General features: G+C 39.1%; 2 protein-coding genes across 3 annotated transcripts in view; one reads left to right on the top strand and one right to left on the bottom strand.

The window, feature by feature from the left end:
• The first annotated feature begins 6,233 nt into the window (after window positions 1–6,233).
• polr2l (RNA polymerase II, I and III subunit L) lies at window positions 6,234–8,587 on the top strand. 2 transcript variants are annotated; one of them, XM_037695463.1, is made up of 3 exons: window positions 6,234–6,343; window positions 6,802–6,906; window positions 8,337–8,587. In XM_037695463.1, exons 2-3 carry the CDS (start codon window positions 6,812–6,814, stop codon window positions 8,443–8,445), a joined length of 204 nt encoding a protein of 67 aa, XP_037551391.1. In that variant the 5' UTR covers window positions 6,234–6,343; window positions 6,802–6,811; the 3' UTR covers window positions 8,446–8,587. The 2 variants fall into 2 exon arrangements, with proteins under 2 accessions (XP_037551391.1, XP_037551383.1); XM_037695455.1 differs by having other exon boundaries at window positions 6,764–6,906.
• A 256-nt stretch (window positions 8,588–8,843) lies between these two features.
• Window positions 8,844–19,919, bottom strand: part of LOC119422103 (cleavage and polyadenylation specificity factor subunit 7) — a 12,285-nt gene continuing 1,209 nt past the window's right edge. Inside the window, exons 2-9 of the mRNA XM_037689454.1 lie at window positions 18,700–18,897; window positions 16,948–17,051; window positions 16,711–16,856; window positions 16,269–16,620; window positions 15,886–15,989; window positions 12,528–12,672; window positions 12,087–12,421; window positions 8,844–9,064 (exon numbers count right to left, since the gene is read on the bottom strand). Of these exons, the coding sequence (XP_037545382.1) occupies window positions 12,091–12,421; window positions 12,528–12,672; window positions 15,886–15,989; window positions 16,269–16,620; window positions 16,711–16,856; window positions 16,948–17,051; window positions 18,700–18,897 (1,380 nt within the window). The 3' untranslated portion in view covers window positions 8,844–9,064; window positions 12,087–12,090. The remainder of the gene's footprint in view (window positions 9,065–12,086; window positions 12,422–12,527; window positions 12,673–15,885; window positions 15,990–16,268; window positions 16,621–16,710; window positions 16,857–16,947; window positions 17,052–18,699; window positions 18,898–19,919) is intronic.

The following is a 19,919-nucleotide window of genomic DNA, read 5'->3' as shown; positions in this document are numbered from 1 at the left end:
TGTGCACACCCTGGGCTGGGGGTGATGTGCACACCCTGGGCTGGGGGTGAGTCAGTCCTCATGCTCACCAGGACAGCTGTGGGCCTCTCGGGGACAAGTGGGCTCAGAAACGAGTCCAGCAGCAACGGAACTTGAAGCTCACAGTCCGTGTGGTGACGGGTTAGCTGCTCCGTGCGTGTGCGTGTGCGCACCATCCTGCTCACCTGTATGTTGACGATGCCTTCCTGAGACCCACTGCGTCGGTTCCGCTCTCTGTCCCATGTCCTTCGACAGTCGGCCCGCTCGCTCCCACCGAACCTGGGTCGGGCGGATCAAATCTCAGATGTTTGAATTAAAACGAGCGCGCGCACGTCATCACAGCGGCGAGATGAATGGAGTCCGACACGCCGAGGCGCTCGAGCCTCCTGGGCTCGAGGCAGAACGCACACATACCATCAAGTGCGAAATTAACGACACGGCGGTTCGGAACCGACAGCTCGGTTGTGCTTCAGCTGCAACACGTCTTCACAGCGTCAGGATCATTCCCATTTCCTGTCGTCACAGCTGGGCACGGTCCCCTCGTGTTTAACGGCGAGTTCTTCGGGTTTTACGGCGTGCTCAGTGTCTAGAGTGAACCGTGAACCGGACAACTCCCGAATCCCGACACCTACGGCAGCTCAGCTGAACGACGGCAGCATTTTTACGAGAATCAAGCCCATCCCCTGGGACATTTTTACCAGAAAAATGCGTACGTTTGAGCTATTCCCTGTTCCGCGCAAAGCTGCGCAAATGTCGTAAATAGCCCTTCTACGTACACCTGACTCGCTTTTAGGCTGTGGACACTTGGGGAATTTTTGCGGAGGAGGAGCGCCACCGGTGTTTGTGAATACCAAAGATGGGTAACTCGTTCACGAGTCGAGTTTTGTGAGATGTTGCCGCTCCCAAATGTATTGTCATCTACAAAGACCCAGGGGAGAGACGACACTCTTTTTCTACTGTTCACTTGTTGGTAAAAGCGTTCAGTCACGAAAGCTATCACTTAAACTAGCACTGGGCTACGTGCGGTAAAAATGTTAGCTTACAGGAATGAGCCCGTTGTGTTGCGCATGCGCAGCGACGTTCATTGTTACCACGGTGACGACACTGAAACGCCATTAAATCATTAAATCACCAAACACAGTTTCGTCACAATCGATGTTTTTAATTAGAAAAAGTTGTTACTTTAAATGCCATTAGATTGTGTTATTGATTTATCACTAATAACAAAACTTGAGTGTAAATATCAGTGCACAATGTACGAAACACTGAAAAGTAGATTTAGACGTGTTATCTATAACTATATCAAATGGAGCAGTTTAAATGAGTTTGCTGCAGTTGTGTAGTGAATGTGATGTTGAGATGCTGGTCTACACAATGGAATCACAGCAGCTCTCTCAGCCAACTGAACTGAACTCCACCAAAAAAATTAATAAATAAATAATAATAAAATTATATCTTACAAAAAGATCTGAAGCTCTGACCTTTGACCTCTCTAAGTGGCTTTAAGAATCTGTTGGACTCCTGGCAGGGACCAATGCAGACATGTTCCTGTTTATAGTTTTCCTACATTCTCCTTAGAATCTAGCTGTTTTTTGTTACTTTTTTTGCCATCTTATTTGTAAACAAATTAAAAAATAATAACACATAAAAAAAAATCTGTATGCCTTTTTGTGGCTGTCTGTTGTCCATTGTTGTCATCTTTCTTTGTTAAATCAGGTCTCTCTTGTAAATGAGTCTTCGAGGCTCAATGGGATTTACCTGTAGAAATAAAGGTTGAATGAAAAAAACAAACACTACTGAGTCACTTGATGGACTTTGTGGGCTCATTCTTGCACCTATTTGAAAATTATTACTATTATTATCATTATTATTACTAATGTTATTATTGCTATTTGATTTATATTATTATAATATACTGAATTATTATAATATTATTGCTATATTGTTATTATTATTAATAATATAATAATATATTATTATATTGAATTATATTATTATTATTTCTACATTACTATTTGAATAATATTATTACTAAATTGAATTGAAATTATTTTTAAGTTTGACATATCCTCAGTCACTTTGATTGTTTCTGTATAAATAAACACATGTGCATATTCAGTCAAAATTTAAAAATAAAAAAGGGTTGTAATTCCTGTACAAGCTGTCAGCATTAATATTAATTTGTCATGAAACAATTTAAGAACCACGACATTTATGAAATGCATTTTAGTGTAAAGTCAAAGTAAATAAATAACACCTGAATATATATATATATGTGTGTGTGTGTGTATAATCACATATTTTAAAATATGTGATTGTCATCTACTTTACTTCTTTTTGAAATACTGTAATACTGTAATACTGTAATACTGTAATACTGTAATGCTTACTGTAACAAGCTTGATTTAAAAAAAAAAAAAAAAAACAGACTCCCCCTCCTTGGCTCTCCAGATGGTACATCCCTGTCTTTTCTCCTCTTCCTCTCATTTTCCTCCCCCCTGTTTTCACTGTCCTCCATCTCTCCACTGTCTCTCATTTTCCAATATTAAGGACATTTACAACTTCCAGAGAAGCTCTGACTCCTGTTCCATCTGACATTCTTCTATTCTCTAGAGGTGTTGGAAAGGTAAATGTCCTTATTTTATTTTACCATTTCAGAGCAGGATTTAATGGGAGATTTTTCTGTATATATTTTCCCAGTCTACATTTTCATAACCTTCAGAATGCTATGATGCATTCATTTTCTGCAGAATTTATTCCTCGTCTATAAACCTCATTTGTTTTTTTGCTTATTTTTCCATCAGTCTCTCTCTCCTCCATTTTGCAGTCTGTTAGTAGCAAACATGAATTAGGATGTTTTGTAGTGAGTGCACAGAGTGCAAGATACAGAAATAGATTAAAATTTGTCTTTTTTTTTCTATCTGGCCTATTCCTGCTTAGAGGTAAAACAAAATGCAGTCTTTATTGTGTATAAGCTTTGCAACTCCAGCCTTCATTTCTAAATTGCTCATTTTTGTCGAAGTTGTCCCATAAAAATGGAAGCTGCTCTGAAGGTGAATATTTCTTCATCTTGTGGTTATGTCACAGCAGCTGTGACCAAAATAAACATGTTCATGTCTCTTTGAGCACTGAAGAACTCACATCAATGTCATCTTGTTCCAAGGTCATTGTTGAGGCTCCACTGTTTCAATGCTCTACAGCCAGTAGATGAAAATCAGGGCCTAGTTTATATTTCAGTTTGTTCATGCACATTAGAACAGATGAAATGATGAGCAAACCTAAATTAGAGGATAATCTGGCCATGTCTGTTTTTTCTCAGTGAAGCTGCACAAAGCTGACGTTACAAAGACTCCTCCTGACCAGACCACACCTGTGTCCTTGTCTGAGCCCATGGATGCTAAGTCCAAGTCCGGGGCTTCGGCGCCCAAGGCAGCATCTAAAGCAGAGAAGAAGGAGCCAGCAGCATCACGCAAGACTGACCCTGCCCCTGCAGCCCCTGCAGCCCCTGCAGCCCCTGAGCCTGTGAATCCTCCCATTTCCAAGGATGAAGGAGCTGAATCAGCAGCAGCAGGTGATGAGGCCTCTGGTACAGACTCTCTGGAGCACCTAAAGCCCTTTCTCATAGGTGGCGTTGTTATTGCTGCAGGAGCCATCTTGCTGGGAGTGTTGCTACTGGCAAGAAGAAATTAAAAATTAAAACCAAATTAGAATATTAGAGCATTACTGCTGACTGGTTCACAGACTACTGGGTTCAGAAGGGAGATAGGAAGTCACTGCTTTTTATTTATTTATTTTGCCTGCTGTCATTTATAGTAGATCAACCCATTTACTGTCTTTATGAGGGCTGTACGAGGAGCATAACTATACTCACTATATGCATGAGGCTGCAACAGTACTGTCAATGAAATGTAAGAAATTAATTTCTAAAAACAATTACTGAGTTTGAGAGCCTAAACTTTTTAAATGCTGCTATATCTACTTCATTATATTTCCTCAGTTTGCACAAATATCAACAGGAAGTTGCAACATTTGGGCCTTTTTGCACCAAAAACAAGCTTGGTTCATTTTTGCTTTAAAGGCTTTGAAAATCTAAATCCACTGTACTCCTAGTATTCCTGTAAATCACAGTTCAAGGTTGTATCTTACTTGAGATTTACAAATATATATATACATTTGAAAGAGCTGGTAAAAGAAGAGTTGCACTGTAAAGAAATATGCATTTTTAAACAACCACCCGCCCAGGTAGCACATTATTTAGTATTTTTGTCCAATTTGTTGTGAGACTTTATAAAATAATCTGCATTTAACACAATCAAAATGTGGTGAACTTGTTTTATTGTTGTGTGCTTTTGTTGTTGTTTGATTTCTTGTTTGTTTGTGAAAATAATGACTTTATTCAGTTTTGCCACCCAAACATATGCCACTGTTTTTATGTTAATTACAGGTATGTGGTGCAATTTGTCCCATTGTCATGATAGTTCTTCTAATCTAACAAATTTAGGCAAAAATAGTCTAATTCTAATGTACGTTGTTTCAGAGACAATAATCTCTGGATCTCAAAAAAACAACAGCAATATCCATAAAATCTGAAACAATCTACTTGTTTCAGGGTCAGGACTTTAAAGCGCGCAGTGGCTAAAACGTGGTTGTTTAGGACATAGGCCACAGAGTATTAATGAAGTTGTTTTGGTGTAGAATTAAAAAGAATTATTTTTATCATGCAAACCTGAAATGATTGTGTTTGTATATTGCTAAACAGCAACAGTAGTGATAGATTTGTGTTGACCATGTAACACTGGCTGATAGTCTTGATGTATCAGTTTGAAAACCTGCTGTCAAAATGTCATCATTAATTCTTTCTTCACACTTCTCTTTTTGTTTTCAAAGTCATTAACTTGGAAAAAGTTTTAAAATGTCCTACAGATCTAGCAGCATGAAAGTAGAAATCATTTTCCTGTCATAATTCACTCAAAGAGGGAAAAGGCTGCACGAACTCACACGTTCAGCTGCACACAATATATCCAACTCCTGTCCCTCTATTCAAAGTAGAACGTTCTGAAAGACAATATTATATTTTCAACACATTTCTGACCAAAAATATTATATTAGCCTCCAACAATCACCCCAACCAACCTCCCTTATCATGTCCAAAAGATGGTACACCAACACAAAATAAAATTCACCCTGCATTGTACAAAATGGTGTACTGAAAAAAAGAATATGAAAATGCCTATTTTCATAATTTCAACAGCGTATAAATGCAATAATTCAGGTAGGACTCCTCTTTTAGCAATGTGATGTAGCAAATTAAATTACATAGATGAAGTATTACTGTATGATATTACTGATGGCAATGATATTTATCATGGTGACTGTGATGATGACAATGATGGATATAATATATATATATATATATATATAAATATTTTTTTTTATTATTTTAACATATCTTCCTTATGCACCCTCCTCTATCTTCAGTCATTCAAATGTAATTAAAAGGAGTTTAAAATGTAAGCATATTAAAGAAAGTGAACCAGCCAAAGTGAGTACTTTGATCATTCAAGTGGTTTTGTGTGACTAATTAGTACCGTCTATAAAGGTTAATGTTCAGTTTATCTATATTTAACAACATTAGATGGTAAAGCTACTTGACATTTGAAATATGAATCTGTTTTATTGTAACCTTAACACCAATGCTTAAAAGCAACTGGGTTAGTAAAAACAATAATTTATTAAACGTGTGACTTGTGGTTATTTTCTCTGCATCATCATTTGTCCTGGTCCACCAAACCATTGTTGGTGTGGCTTTGTCTAAATGTCCCTAAAGAGATATTTAACCTTAATGCAATGGTAGGTATTATTTATAGAACATTTTTAAATCAATATTGGCATGCACAGTGAAGCTTTCATTCATTCAACCTTTATTTATGCAGGTTAGTCCCTTTGAGCCTCGGGGACTCATTTACAAGAGAGACCTGAATTTTAACAAAGAATGACGTCAACAGTGAACAACAGACAATCAAGGATGCGTACTTTTTTTTTTTTTTGCTTGTTTAATGAATTACTTTTAATTGTTATAGTCAGTTTAGAATAAATTGTGATTTTCATTAAATATTTACGTATATTATTTTGTTGTACAGCGGGTTATATCTACGACTATTTTCCACGCCAGGTAATTTTAGCGCTTCGGCTTTTATTTTAGTGATTTTGGACCGGAAGTTGTCGCTGCGGCTACGGCAAGCGAAAGGAAAGCAATTATATCGTGTTCGAAGATTTTAGCTCAGAAAATAATATTTTTGTAAAAAAACAAATCAGACTAGAAAAGGTGAGTGAGTGAAATGGGATTTTTGTGTTTAGTTCGTGTTTCTGACCGAACAAAGAAATACGTTTTTGTAAACTCGTGTCGCGGAAGGATGTTCGTAGCGATAGTTAGCCATGTGTGCTAACTACATGCTTAGTGCAGGTGGTGTCGTTAGCTTTAAAAGGATAGTTTAGTCATTTTAAGTGATGCTATGTCGCGTAGGTATCAGTATTTAGTACCTTATCAGCCGTGTGTCAGTGTTACAGCACAATTAAAGAAAAGGGCCGGTCTTTTTCCAGACCAGGCTGAACAAACGAGTTCAAACTAAGCTAGCAAAACATTGATTTTCAGTTCCTTTGTTAACTTTAAAAGACTACATTATATATAGCATGTCAGTTTAAAAATATTCAGTTTTGATCCACTGAATCACTTTTGTTTGACTAGTTCAATAACCAGACGACGACATCTTGTGGCCGTTCCAGGTGTGCAACAATGATCATCCCGGTGAGGTGCTTCACCTGTGGGAAGATTGTGGGGAACAAATGGGAAGCTTACCTTGGCTTGCTTCAAGCAGAGTACACTGAAGGGTGAGGACTGTTGCTCTTACACGTTCGTTTTTGATGGCCCTGTTGAAATTCTATACCACATGTGTAACGGGATTTTATTTTTACATTATTATAGACGTGAAGTTTGTCAGAACTGGTTTATTTATTCTTCAGATTCCTTTAGTCAGAAAGTTATTTCTCCTGACATTTATTGATACAAGAGTTGTGCTGTGCTGCTTTGACAGTTGGTGGTTCGCTGCAGTAGCTCGGGGCCTGCGCGAGCTCTCGCTGCAACAACAACCACTAACCGACAACTTGTCCCCGTTTTCTGTTGCCGCCTGACTGTGGGGCAGAAGTTGCTGGACTGATGTCAACTTTTCTCTTTCTAGAATAAATACAGTGAACCTGAGTGTGTTTGTTGTGAAATCAACCTACTGGACCTGAGACGAACAGAAGAGGGGGTTACATCTGGGGTCGTGACCTCGCACAGATGTAACCCCCTCTTCTGTTCGTCTCAGGTCCAGTAGGTTGATTTCACAACACACACACTCAGCTTCACTGTATTTATACACTAAGATATGCTAAACAAACGCCAACCGGTACGCTAAAAGATCTTGAGATATACACTAAACACTTATAATGTAAAACAATTTGTCATAACAACAGCGGCCTGAACATGAGTCTTTGGTGAGCACATACTAGGTATGAATAAGCAGCTTGGATAATCAGCAGCACAGATAAGTCACACATCACCAATCCTGTTTAGAGATTCATGAGTCTAACAGCCTCAGGGTAGAAGCTGTTCCTCAGTCTAGTGGTTCTACACTTAATGCTCCTCAACCTCCTTCCTGAGGGGAGTGGGACAAAAAGTGTGTGCTGGGTGAGTGGGGTCCTTCATGATGCAGGTGGCCCTCTTCCTGCTGCTGTATTCATTCATACCCATCTACTCACTCCTCACACATGTTCGGGCTGCTGTGTATTATACCGTATTATTTTACATTATTAGTGTTTAGCGTATCGTTTAGCATTCATTTAGCGTATATCTTAGATCCTTTATATACGGTTTCTTTTTATACTTTATATTTTTGTTAGTTTTGGTTGTAACTGGGACCTTGAGTAGTTTCGTTCCACCTCATGTATCACGTGATGCGAATAAAGAAACTTGAAATCTACACTTTTTTAAACAAAACACACATTTTATACTTTTGAAGACAATTTCTCATATTCATGAGACTAAATTTACCAAATACAATGAACTGTAAAAAAAAAGGTCATTAATGCATCTTCCGTCATAATTATGTGTTATGTAATGTTCTTATTTTTACTTTATTTTACTTTACTATTCGCACCTTATGTCAAAGCAAATTCCTAGTTGTGAACCTCGTTCATTGACGTGGCAATAATAAACTGATTGTGTGCATGTGTTCATTCTGTTGAGCTGCAACATCTGACATTACGCACTCTCCATCTAGTGATGCGCTCGATGCCCTGGGCCTGAAGAGGTACTGCTGTCGGAGGATGCTGCTTTCTCACGTGGATCTTATTGAGAAATTGTTGAATTATGCTCCACTAGAGAAATAACCTGGAACGTTTGTGTTGACTTTGTTTTGTAGTTTTTTGTAATGTGCGACATCAAGTAACCTATAGGCAAGACTAGTAATATTGTAAGTACCTATTCAATGAAGCATTTTTGAAATAAAATGGATAAAGCTGGTTTCCATGATCTACTTGTTATCACTGTTGTGCTACCACTACGCTCGTTCTCTGAAGCAGTCCTTTAGCTCAGACACTACAAATGACCAATAACTTAAAACAATGCACTTCGTTAGACGTGCACTCTAAGGTTTTCGTGTATTGATCAGAGTAAAATGTAAAAACAATTTGGATTTTTCAGAGCAGCAAAGCAGAATATGAAAAGAAATGTTTATTTGTAGATTTTATACAAAACAAAGATGAAAACAGTTACACAAGTTATTAAGGGTGTTCACTGCATGCATGTGTTGAAATTCTATATTACATGGACAAATCTAAATTGTTTTTTTTTTATTAAAACAAAGTCCTACAATGACTGATTGGGAAACAAAAAGTACATTTTATACTTTTGAAAAGACAATTTCTCATTTTCATCAAAGAATCTTCTTTACACCGACTTGATGCAAAAACAAAAGGTCCCCTTCGTTTCTGCTCCACAAGCTTCAGTCTAGAGAAACAAATCATTTCAAGTAGTGAACAACAGTACACCAAAGTACAAGCATTTGTAAAGTGTGGGTAAAAAAATCCTTAAAACGACGTTTTCTTTCTGTGAAATCACGCACTGGTACAATTTAACATGTTCTTGCATCCTTAAATCATTGCCACGCCAGAAGTCGTCCCCACTTCCTGACAATCGGACTGAAAATAATGAAGCAGCACAAATCTGATGACAAATCCAGATTCATCAGTTTGTAAACTTCTCACACCTGAATATCTTTCCGTTTTAACTTGTATTTGGACAAGTACGAAGAATCGGTCTTAAGACCTGTTGGAAGTTTTTCAAATGTATTATAAATTATTTTTGTCCCAACTACATTACTTTTGAATTTATTTCCCAAGAATTAAAAGCAAAACAAATCTATAAAACTAATGGTTATTAGTTAATCTATTAATTGAGCAGAGTAATAGAAAACAGTTTACTCAAGTTTTGGTTTTAGCTGCTAATGACATTTTTTAAGGCAATTTTGTGGAAATACAGTATATTCTTGAGAAAATATGCAATTCAAATAAAAAAGAGTGAAATGTACAGTGCGATTACTTGCAAATGATAAATCAATAGTACTTAGCTAATACTTGCTCACCTTTGCCAGGTCGTCAATGAAAAGAGAATTTATTCTCAACTGACTCGCCTGGTTAAAGGTCAAATCAAAATCATATTGAGTTTAATGGCAGCTACACATCTGGAAAGGTTAGAGTACCTTGATTACAAATACGTAGAATCTCATCATTTTTACGAACAATCTGAAAATATCTGGAAACTGAATTGCTAGACATTTGGAAGAAGAATGTCCAATGTCCCGTATTTTAAATGTCCTGCTACTGAACAGCCTTGGTTTACATTTTTATTCTGCATTATATGATGCACCAAATGTTTTTGGAACAATGAAAGGTGTGGTCAGCAGAGCGCCCACACCCTGCTGCTACAAGGCCATGCCGTTGTATGGAATGCATCATGAAGTCTAGCGTTGTCTTGATAGATTAGGCTTTTCCTTAATACATTAGCATCTAAATGGAATCGTGTTCTAAATCCCCAACATACGTTTCATCACTGATGGTGCCATTTCAGATGTGCAAAAAGTCAATTTTATAGGCACTTCTCTAACTTCATACCATCAGCGATGCAGACTTTTAAAGCGGTCTGTTCAATCTTTGATTCAATATTCTGTTGAGGATAAAACATTGGTTTATGGGATTTGCTAATCATTACATTTAGATTTTGTGTAAATGTTACACATGGACAATTTTATTTATTTTTTACTTCCTGTTGTGATGAAAGTTTCTGTAAAAATTAAAAATCAAAATTACAGCCTCCCTGGTAAGGTCTAGTCGGGGGGTACTGGAGAAGCGAGTCCGATCGTTGGTCGAACTTCAGATCCAGGAGGAACAGTGGGTTCCGTCCTGGCTGTGGAACACTGGACCAACTCTTTACCCTCACTAGAGTCCTTGAGGGGTCATGGGAGTTTGCCCATCCAGTCTACATGCGTTTTGTGGACTTGGAGAAGGCATTTGACCGTGTTCCTCAAAGTACACTGTAGGGCAGGGTGTCAAACTCCAGGCCTCGAGGGCCGGAGTCCTGCAACTTTTAGATGTGTCTCTGATGCCACACAGCTGAATCATATGACTCAATTAGCTTCTCAGTTCAGTCAAGTTCTCCAAAGTCCTGCTAATGACCTCCTTATTTGATTCAGCTGTGTGGCAAAAGAGACATCTAAAGGTTGTAGGACTCCGGCCCTCGAGGCCTGGAGTTTGCTACCTGTGCGGGGTGCTCCATGAGTATGGGATAGGGGGCCCGTTGCTACGGGCTGTTCAGTCCCCATACAAACTGCAAGAGTTTGGTTCGCATTGCCGGTAGTAAGTCGGACCCCTTCAGGGTGGGACTCCATCAGGGCTGCACGTTATTACAGATTCTGTTCATAACTTTCATGGACAGAATTTCTCAGTGCAGCCAGAGGGTGGAGAGAATCCTGTTCGGTGGCCTCAGGATTCATCTCTGCTCTTTGCAGATGATGTGGTCCTGTTGGCGCCATCGTGCTGTGATCTTCAGTTCTCACTGGAGCGGTTCACAACCGAGTGTGAAGCAGCTGAGATGAGAACCAGCACCTCCAAATCTGAGGCCATGGTCCTCAACTGGAAAAGGGTGGATTGCTCTCTTTGGGTCGAGGTTCTGCCTCAAGTGGAGGAGTTCAAGTATCTCAGGGTTTTGTTCATGAGTGAGGGAAGAATGGAGCATGAGATTGGCAGATGGATTGGTGCAGCGTCTGCAGTATTGTGGACTCTGTACCGGTCCGTTGTGGTGAAGAGGGAGCTGAGCTGTAAGGCAAAGCTCTCTGTTTACTGGTCAGTCTACGTTCCTCCCCTCACCTCTGGTCATGAACTCTGGTAGAGACTGAAAGAATGAGATCATGGATCCAGGAGGTTGAAATGAGTTTCCTCTGCAGGGTAGCTGGACTCTCCCTTAGAGACAGGGTGAGAAGTTCAGTTACCAGGAAAGACTTGGAGTAGAACCACTGCTCCTCCACATCGACAGGAGCCAGTTGAGGTGGTTCGGGCATCTGGTAAAGATGCTCCCTGTGCGCCTCCCTACGGAGGTGCTTCGGGCATGTCTGACTGGGAGGAGACGCCGGGGAAGACCCAGGACACGCTGAAGACTACGTCTCTCGGTTGGCCTGGAAATACCTTGGGGTCCTCCTATAAGAGCTGGAAGAGGCTGTGGAGAGAGATGTCTGGACCTCCCTGCTCAAGATGCTGCTCTCGCAACCCGACTTGGGAATAAGTGGATGGATGAAAATTAAAGTGTTATTTGAATGAAGGCCAGTGACGCACATCTTCAATTATTGTATTATACAAGTTGTTTTTTTTCTAAATGTAAATCAGCAACCAAGAAGCCCACATTTAATGATTGCAGAACACAATGCAAAATTGTAAGTAATCAGTTTTCATTGTATGAGTTCTTAAATGAGTGATCTTACCAGGTTAGTGGTATCGAGCTCTGTAATCTTTGTATCCTTCCCGTTCTTTGGAGCGCTCCTTGTTTCTCTCTCCACTCCAGGAATGTTCTCTGGGCCTTCGAAACTTTCCTGCATTCTCCCTGTTGTAAACGACATTTCTGGAACTTTCTCTATATCTGTCGCGCTCATAGTCTCGGTCACGTTCTCTGTCACGCTCATAGTCACGGTCACGTTCTCTGTCGCGGTCACGTTCTCTGTCACGCTCATAGTCTCGGTCTCTGTCACGACCTCTGTTGCGCTCATTGTCTCTGTCATGACCTCTATCCCGTTCTCTTTCTCTAGAGCGGCTTCTTCTCCTGCAAAGAAAAAATAAATTGGTAAAATAAGATGACAGCAAATGGTTTTTCCAATTCTAATTTTCCGTTTCTGCAAGGATAAAAACAGCACCTGGTATATACTTACTCGTAATCGTTGTTGCTCTGGATCGAAACTAAACAGTCTTTTAGTGAGGTGACTAGAGTTTGGCAGCGCTCATCTTCATATACTCTAGACTGCTTAATGATGGCAATAGCTGTTAATAAAGTTTCCATGGCCATATCAGTGTCACCTGCATTAGAAAGTAAGGAGGCAAGATAGCACAGGAAGTTAGTTTTAAGCAGCTGAACCAGTAGATTTGGTTTAATGGCCATGTTAGCAACAATGGCTATATTATAGTACCAATGTGTATCGTATTTTTCGCTGTACAAGTCAGAGTTTATGGCATAAATTAGCATTCCTGTGATTTATACAGCAAAGCAACCCAATTGTTCCCTCCCCCATATTTCTAACCCCATTTTTGACTGAGATCTGACGATTTCATTCATTCTGACATAGAAAATATTGAACACTACCATTTTCAGCCACTAGAGGGCCCTCGACTAATATGGCAAGCCAAGTGTCTCATTAATAGGGGTGCAGAAAAAAATTGATTTATTAAAGAAATTAGATTCTTAGTCCTGGCAATTCTGAATTGATTTTAAAGGCCCGTAAATCAATTTAAAAATGCGTTTTATTTATTTGTTCCCGCTCCTACTCCCGAGCATACTGCATATCGCATTACGTGTCCGCTCAGCCGCCGTAGGATTTGGCCGTGTAGGCCACCGTACAGCAAGCTAGTAGCCAGCTCCCTTTATCTGAATGAAGCTAGCGTGGAGCGGGAGGACAGCGCGATTCAACCCGTTCCTTCGTCGTTAAAAATCATTTCAGATCCTACAATGTTCCGAGGGAAGACGGAGCTGAACAAGAGCATGGTTGTTTGCAAGAAGTGTAAAATAAAACAGTGGTGCAGGATTTTGGAAATGCGACAAAATGTGCGGTAGATGAAAAGCAAAAGCAGCAGACCAGCAGGATTTCCCTCTCCATCTCCTGCTACATCACAAAGGATTTAGGAGCAGCCAGCTCAGTGGAAGGCGAGGGGTTTAGGTTTGTTTTTTAATATGCTGGACCCAACGTACGTTACTCCCTCACGCAGCTTTTTCAGTGATAACGCTGCGCCACAACTCCACCATGAAACAAAGAGTGAAGTGGGAGAAGCTCTGATGCTTCCAGCTGCAGCTCAAAAGTAACCGTGTCTCATATTTTATACAAAACTTATATAGACAAGTTATAAAGATTTAATGTAATTTGTCTTTTTAACAGGTTCAAGAGATGAGACATCGTCTGGAGCCAGTTCTAAAAAATGTTTTCATTGACCCTTAATTTATACTGATGTTCAATGTTTTATGTTATGAGTGCTTAGTGTATATTTAGTTGATGTTTTTCTTAGTTCATATCTTAGATGTTATTACTGTTTTTCTTATACATTTTATTGTTGGATGTAACTGGGACCCTGTGTACATAATTTCGCTCCACCACATGTACCACATGAGGTGCGAATGACAATAAAGAAACTCTGACTCTGACTCTGATACAGGTTAGTCTCATTGAGTCAAGGGAACTCATTTTCAAGAGACCTGTTTTTGGGAGCAGATGGTGGGGGTTGAGTGCCTTGCTCAGGGGCCCAGAGCGGGGCAAATGAGGGTGGAGGCAGGTGTGGGAGTTTCACCTTTTCCACCCACATTTTTTGATGTAGATGATACCGGGAGTTGAACCTGCGACTTTCCGATCACAGGCCCATCTTTTCTAACCTCTGCACCACCACTCCCCCACTACGATAAATTATACAAAATGGTTTGTTGAAATGTGTTAAAGATGAGGAGCCAGTTGAGGTGGTTCATCTGGTAAGGATGCTCCCTGGGAAGGCGCCTCCCTAGGGAGGTGCTTCAGCCATGTCCAACTGGGAGGAGACCCCAGGGAAGACCCAGGACACGCTGGAGAGACCATGTCTCTCGGTTGACCTGGGAACACCTTGGAGTCCTCCCAGAAGAGCTGGAAGAGGCTGTGGAGAGAGAGGTCTGGGCCTCCCTGCTCAGCTGCTGCCCCCGTGAACCGACCAGAATAAGCGGAAGATAATGGATGGATGGATTTACCAAATACGAATCAATATGGTTTAAAAACAGTGAAGTCTGTATTTTATTTTGAGTTAAAGGTTAATATACTATAGTAGGCTGAAGTCCGTTTACTTTTGTATTTATATATTTTGAATCATTTGTCTGTGATGGACTGGAGACGTGTCCAGGTGTCCCCCACCTCCCGCATAGTGATGGCTGATATGGGCACCAGTGACACCAGTGACTCAAAAAGGAGAAGTGGGTAAAGATGATGGATGGACGGATTTATTATTTGTTCCTAGATTTTTATTTATATTAGAAAAATCCAGGCAGCTAAGCTAATACTGGTAATTTAAGTTAGAGTTTGATGCACTCCTGTATTTGTTCCTATTTTTGGTATAAATACAAAAGGATGCAAAAAGATTTGTTACAGTAAGGAACATAAAATTATTGTTTTAAATAAATGTTCTATTTGTTTACATTGTTGTTGTTTAATCTTTTCAGCTCGTCAGTTAAATAACTGAAATCAAATTTATGACCGTTTCAATAGAAAAATTGTTTCTGAACCGAAAATCGATTTTGAATCGAATCGTCACGCCAAAAATTTAAATTGAATCGAAAGACCATGAGATTCGCACCCGTGCTCATTCAGGTAGTCGGTAAATCAGGTGTCTCTTGTAAATGAGTCCCCGAGGTTCAATGGGATTAACTTGTCTAAATAAAGGTTGAATGAAAACAACTGAAATTATTTGAGGCTAAGCCTATTAAAGTGTGTATTTCAGAGAAGTTACAATTTCTAGCACTTTTAAATTTCAGGTTAAAGCCTTAAAAATTCAACATCAACCCCCCCCCCCCCAAACTATGGATAACTGAGTCATTCTTTAAAAACTAAACCATAACTCCAGAAATCTCATACAACACAAGCAACCACTAAAACTGAAGCACTTAATTTAAAAATGAATAAAAACAAATAACTAAGGTACACTGCTTTGACAGTATTTAATTTATATTTTTTGCTAAACTATCATTAATATTTTTTTATTTATATTTATATTTGACAATTTTGATATTACATATTTGGCAAATTTCCAATGATTGTGGTAAAAACAAAAAAAAAAACACAGAAATTGCCTTTGCCATAAAAACAGTCAGAAATTCTTGAGTCATGTTTGTGCTTTATGTTTTACAGGCACCTGCTCGATAAACAAGCGGCGTTAAAAACTGCGTTCGGACTTTTCATCTGCTTTATGTTTTACAGGCACCTGCTCGATAAACAAGCGGCGTTAAAAACTGCGTTCGGACTTTTCATCTGTTCGTGGCGCGTCACAGCAAACCCGATCATCTGCACTCACCAGTCGTTGCTCCAGACACGGCCTTGGTGATTGCGCTGCTGGCAATGGTTCTGTTCCTGCTCATTAGTTCCTCAAAATCTCCATCTTTATTTTGAGGTGGTTTTCTATCAAATAAAAAATCATTTTAGAAATTAATTTTAATTCCAACCAAAAGGAAATCTTTTTTTTCCTGCTTTAATCATTTAAAAACACATTATTGCTCTAGGGACAACTATTTTGTTTGATGTTATATTTCATTATATTTTAGATAATTTTCTTGCTTTCATATCATTTACTGATTTTATTCAAATAACTTTTTGTAGAGAACTTTGGCCAACAGAGACGGTTTCATAAATGTGCTTTATGAATAAACTTGACTTGAGAACAAGCAGATGTGCTCTTACCCTTGTTGGCTGTATGGCTTGTTGCTGTTCGTGTCCGGTGTAGGGCTGAAGAACGCTGGATTCATGTGAAGACTGGGAGACGGCAGGACAGGCATTTGGGGGGGGATAGGAGGGGGAGGAAACATATGTGGTGGCATGAGAGGAGAGATTCCTGGTGGAATGTTTGGGAACAGTGGAGGAGGCTGGAGAAGAAACGGGTTGGAAGGTGGAGGAAAGCTGTTTGGAAATGAACGTGGTAGAAAAAGTGAAGGAATGGGGGGGACGCTGGAAGAAGACGTGGGAACTTTTCCTGTAGAATTAGATTCTGTGGAATCTGAATCTTTAGAATCTGATCGTACACGCAAAGGCATACCTGCCGAGAAAACAAAAAGTTAAAACAAAGGAAGAGAGAAAAGAGAGATGATAATGAAATCTATCGTTTTAAAGCTTAAAATAATCTTACGTTTATTGGCAATTGCCTCAAACACACTGAGGTTTTGAAGAGTGGCAAATCGACATTTTAACAATTCCCCATTTATGTGACATTGTGGTATTTTTTCCAATAAAATTTTAAGTGACTCCTCTGATGTTACCACCACTTCTGCGTAGCTGTGACACAGAAATAAGACGCATATAAAGTACATAAAATACATACATTCAAATGATTAGTGACCCTTGACATGTATATTGTAATATTCACCCCCTGGATTGGCCATTAACTTGATTCTCAGCAAATTTGATTTCTTTGATGTCCTTCACGCCAAGTCTTTGGGCGATACAAGATATCTCCTCATCAGATGTCCACTGCAAGTAGAAGCAGGTGTGGGGGGAGGGAAGGACAACAGGACATGAGGAGACCCAGTTCCACAGAGACTTCTTACATAATCCTACTCTACACTCGTGCAAAAGCAGAAAAATAGCTCATTCACAAAACTCCGTCCTGCAAATCATGGGTCACCTACTATTTTTAATGTTTTGCATCAAGGACTTTGACGATCTTGTAATTTTTAAGCGACTTAGAGCATCAGTTCTGCATCCTGATGCATGCGTTTAGATCAGTTCTGCAGTTCTACAAAGTTATTTTTATGTCATTTTGAAAAACTCGTTGTCAGTGAAAAACATTGTGTGCCAGACGGTGGAGAACAGAGATTGTTTTCATAGTTGCAGCTTAAGTAACGAAAGCGCACCGACACTGAAGCATTGTCTTTTTGCAGCAAGCTCATGGTGACAAACCGTCTTAAAATACAATTTAAAAATGTTTATTTGCCAAGCTGCCTATTATGTTTACACTGAACACTGGTTCATTTTAAGTTCAGCTGACTTTATTTCAGGTTAGTGTTTGATAACTTAACATGCAAAGATATTTTGAAAAGATGGGCGGTGGTGGTGTGTATTTATTTTTATACTGAGAAAGACACAGGGCTGGGCGATATAGACATGAATGAATATCTCGATATTTTAAGATAAAATGCAATATACAATATATATCTCAATATTCTTTTCTTTCCATAAAGTAATAACAAAAACAGATTTCAGAGTCAAAGCTTCGTCCCAGTTGTCACACAGGCACATTTATTAACAACTTAATTATTAACCGCCGCCATGTTGTTTAACACAAAGCCTCAGCGGGAGGTGTTGATATCCTCAGTGGGCGGTGAGACAAAAACCTCCTCTGAGAGGTGGGTCGAGAAACGCCCGGATACAAGGAGGGGTCCACTGGTGTCGTGTGATGAACAGCAGAACCGCAGAGAGAAAGGAGCGGATTCACTCAAAACACGTGCCGTGTAAACGGCCCCTAAGAATATATCGTTTTAGATTAATATAGTCTCATTTTATATCGTGAATTAAATTATATCGATATTTTAAAAATATCAATAGATCGTCCAGCCCTAGAAAGACATCTTAAGAGAACTTGAGAGAATGCAGCTCCTTGCAAACAAAATATAGAGAAATGAACGAAGGTTCACGATCCTAGCCTGGTTTTCCACAGAGAACCATTGTTCCTCATAATTTTTAATTATTTAAATATGTAAAGCACAGTTTGGTTTTACTGTTGAGTCACTGATAATTAAATGCAATACTAAATGCCAGTTGGTGGTCTGGAACGAGAAACTGATTTTATACAAGACATTGCTGCTGTTTAATTATCGTGTATAAAAAGAAGTCTTGTACTAAAAACTGTCTTATGAAGACAAAGTCTTAAAAACCTACTTAAGACCTTAAAGCAATTGTTTTATCATTACCAAAAAAAACTACAATTATTAGGTGTAAATTTTGATAATGATTTCAAATAAAATTATTGTCAGATATTCAAGAAGAAGAAAAGTTTTTCATATAAAAAAATAAAGAAGTTTGCCATGTCAAACAGTTTAGCCTATTGTTTGAAGCTAATGCAAAATGTTCATTTTAAGACGATCAGGCTCCATGTTCACAGTTAGAGGGTGGTACTTACCCAGGGGAAGTTTCCAACATATATAGACAACTTCTTCTGAGACGATCCTGCTTTTTGTGGTTTGGCATCAGTTGATTTACCCCCGTCTTTAGCTGGAGTATGTCTGGAGGAACTTTTTGTGGCGATCTTGTCTTGATTGACCGTACCAGTAAGAACAGCATCAAAAAGTTCATTTGCTTCAGCAATTTTATCCAAATCCTGTGTGGGAAAGTAAATAAATTAGTCTACTGCAACAATATCAATCTTGAAATGTAATGCACAAGTAAAAACAAAACACTGTGAAATTCTGGAACATCCTAGGGCCTGCAGTAGCTGCGAGTGTGAAAGAAGGGATTAAGATCCCTGAAATTAAATAAAATTAAACTAACACTACGCAACAAAAAAAGTGACAAAACTGAATTCACTGCTTATCCACATAGGTCTTTAAGAATCAGTTGGACTCCTGGCAGGGATCGATGCAGACATGTTCCTGTTTTTAGTTTTCTGCATTCACCTTAGAATCTAGCTGGTTTTGTTACTTTTCTTTGTTTTAGCCATCCTATTTGTTAAAATAAATAAATCTGTATGACTTTTTGTAACTGTCCATTGTTGTCATCATTCTTTGTTAAATCAGGTCTGTCCTGTAAATGAGTCCTCGAGGCTCAATGGAATTTACCTGTTTAAATAAAGGTTGAATGAAAGAATAGGGATGAGTGATACTTGCAATAACTAGTGGTGCATCGATAAATCGGCCGGACGATTTCTCAGCCCCGATTTCTTTAATTTTAGGACATCGGCCGGTACTTGCATGGCAAACCGATTTTACAGATTTTTTTAGTTTTAACAACAATTGTCTGAACTTTATTTATATTTCAGAGCTTTACCTCATGGCCAGTTAAAACAAGTTGGTATAGTTTCTAGGATATTGTTCAAGGTAAGTTTTTCAGTAACAATGTTGGAAAATTGAAGGTGCATTGTGACTTTATAACTCCAGACAGAGTCGCTTATAAAACTAAATCGGTATCGACAGGTCAGACTTTTAGAAATCGGTGATGACCAGAAAACTGCAATGGGTGCAAAGAAAGAACATCATTGTAGGAGGGGGACAGTTAAACCTGGAGACCCCCGTCCTGTTTAGATGGCTTCCTTCACTCCTCTCAAACCAGCATTGTGCACACGTTCATCCCTGAAAGTGACCTCTGACCTGCAGAGGAGTCCTGGCCTCACATGTTCATCCCTGA

The sequence above is a fragment of the Nematolebias whitei genome, chromosome 2 (genome assembly GCF_014905685.2).
Source record: "Nematolebias whitei isolate Nwh7 chromosome 2, NemWhi1, whole genome shotgun sequence".
Taxonomy (NCBI): domain Eukaryota; kingdom Metazoa; phylum Chordata; class Actinopteri; order Cyprinodontiformes; family Rivulidae; genus Nematolebias; species Nematolebias whitei.
This window is presented reverse-complemented; position numbering and strand designations above follow the sequence as displayed.

Coding starts and splice junctions, on each gene's coding strand:
- polr2l (XM_037695463.1), top strand. CDS start 6,812: ATGATCATCCCGGTGAGGTGCTTCACCTGTGGGAAGATTGTGGGGAAC. Junction 6,907..8,336: donor CAAGCAGAGTACACTGAAGG/GTGAGGACTGTT, acceptor CTCTCCATCTAG/TGATGCGCTCGATGCCCTGG.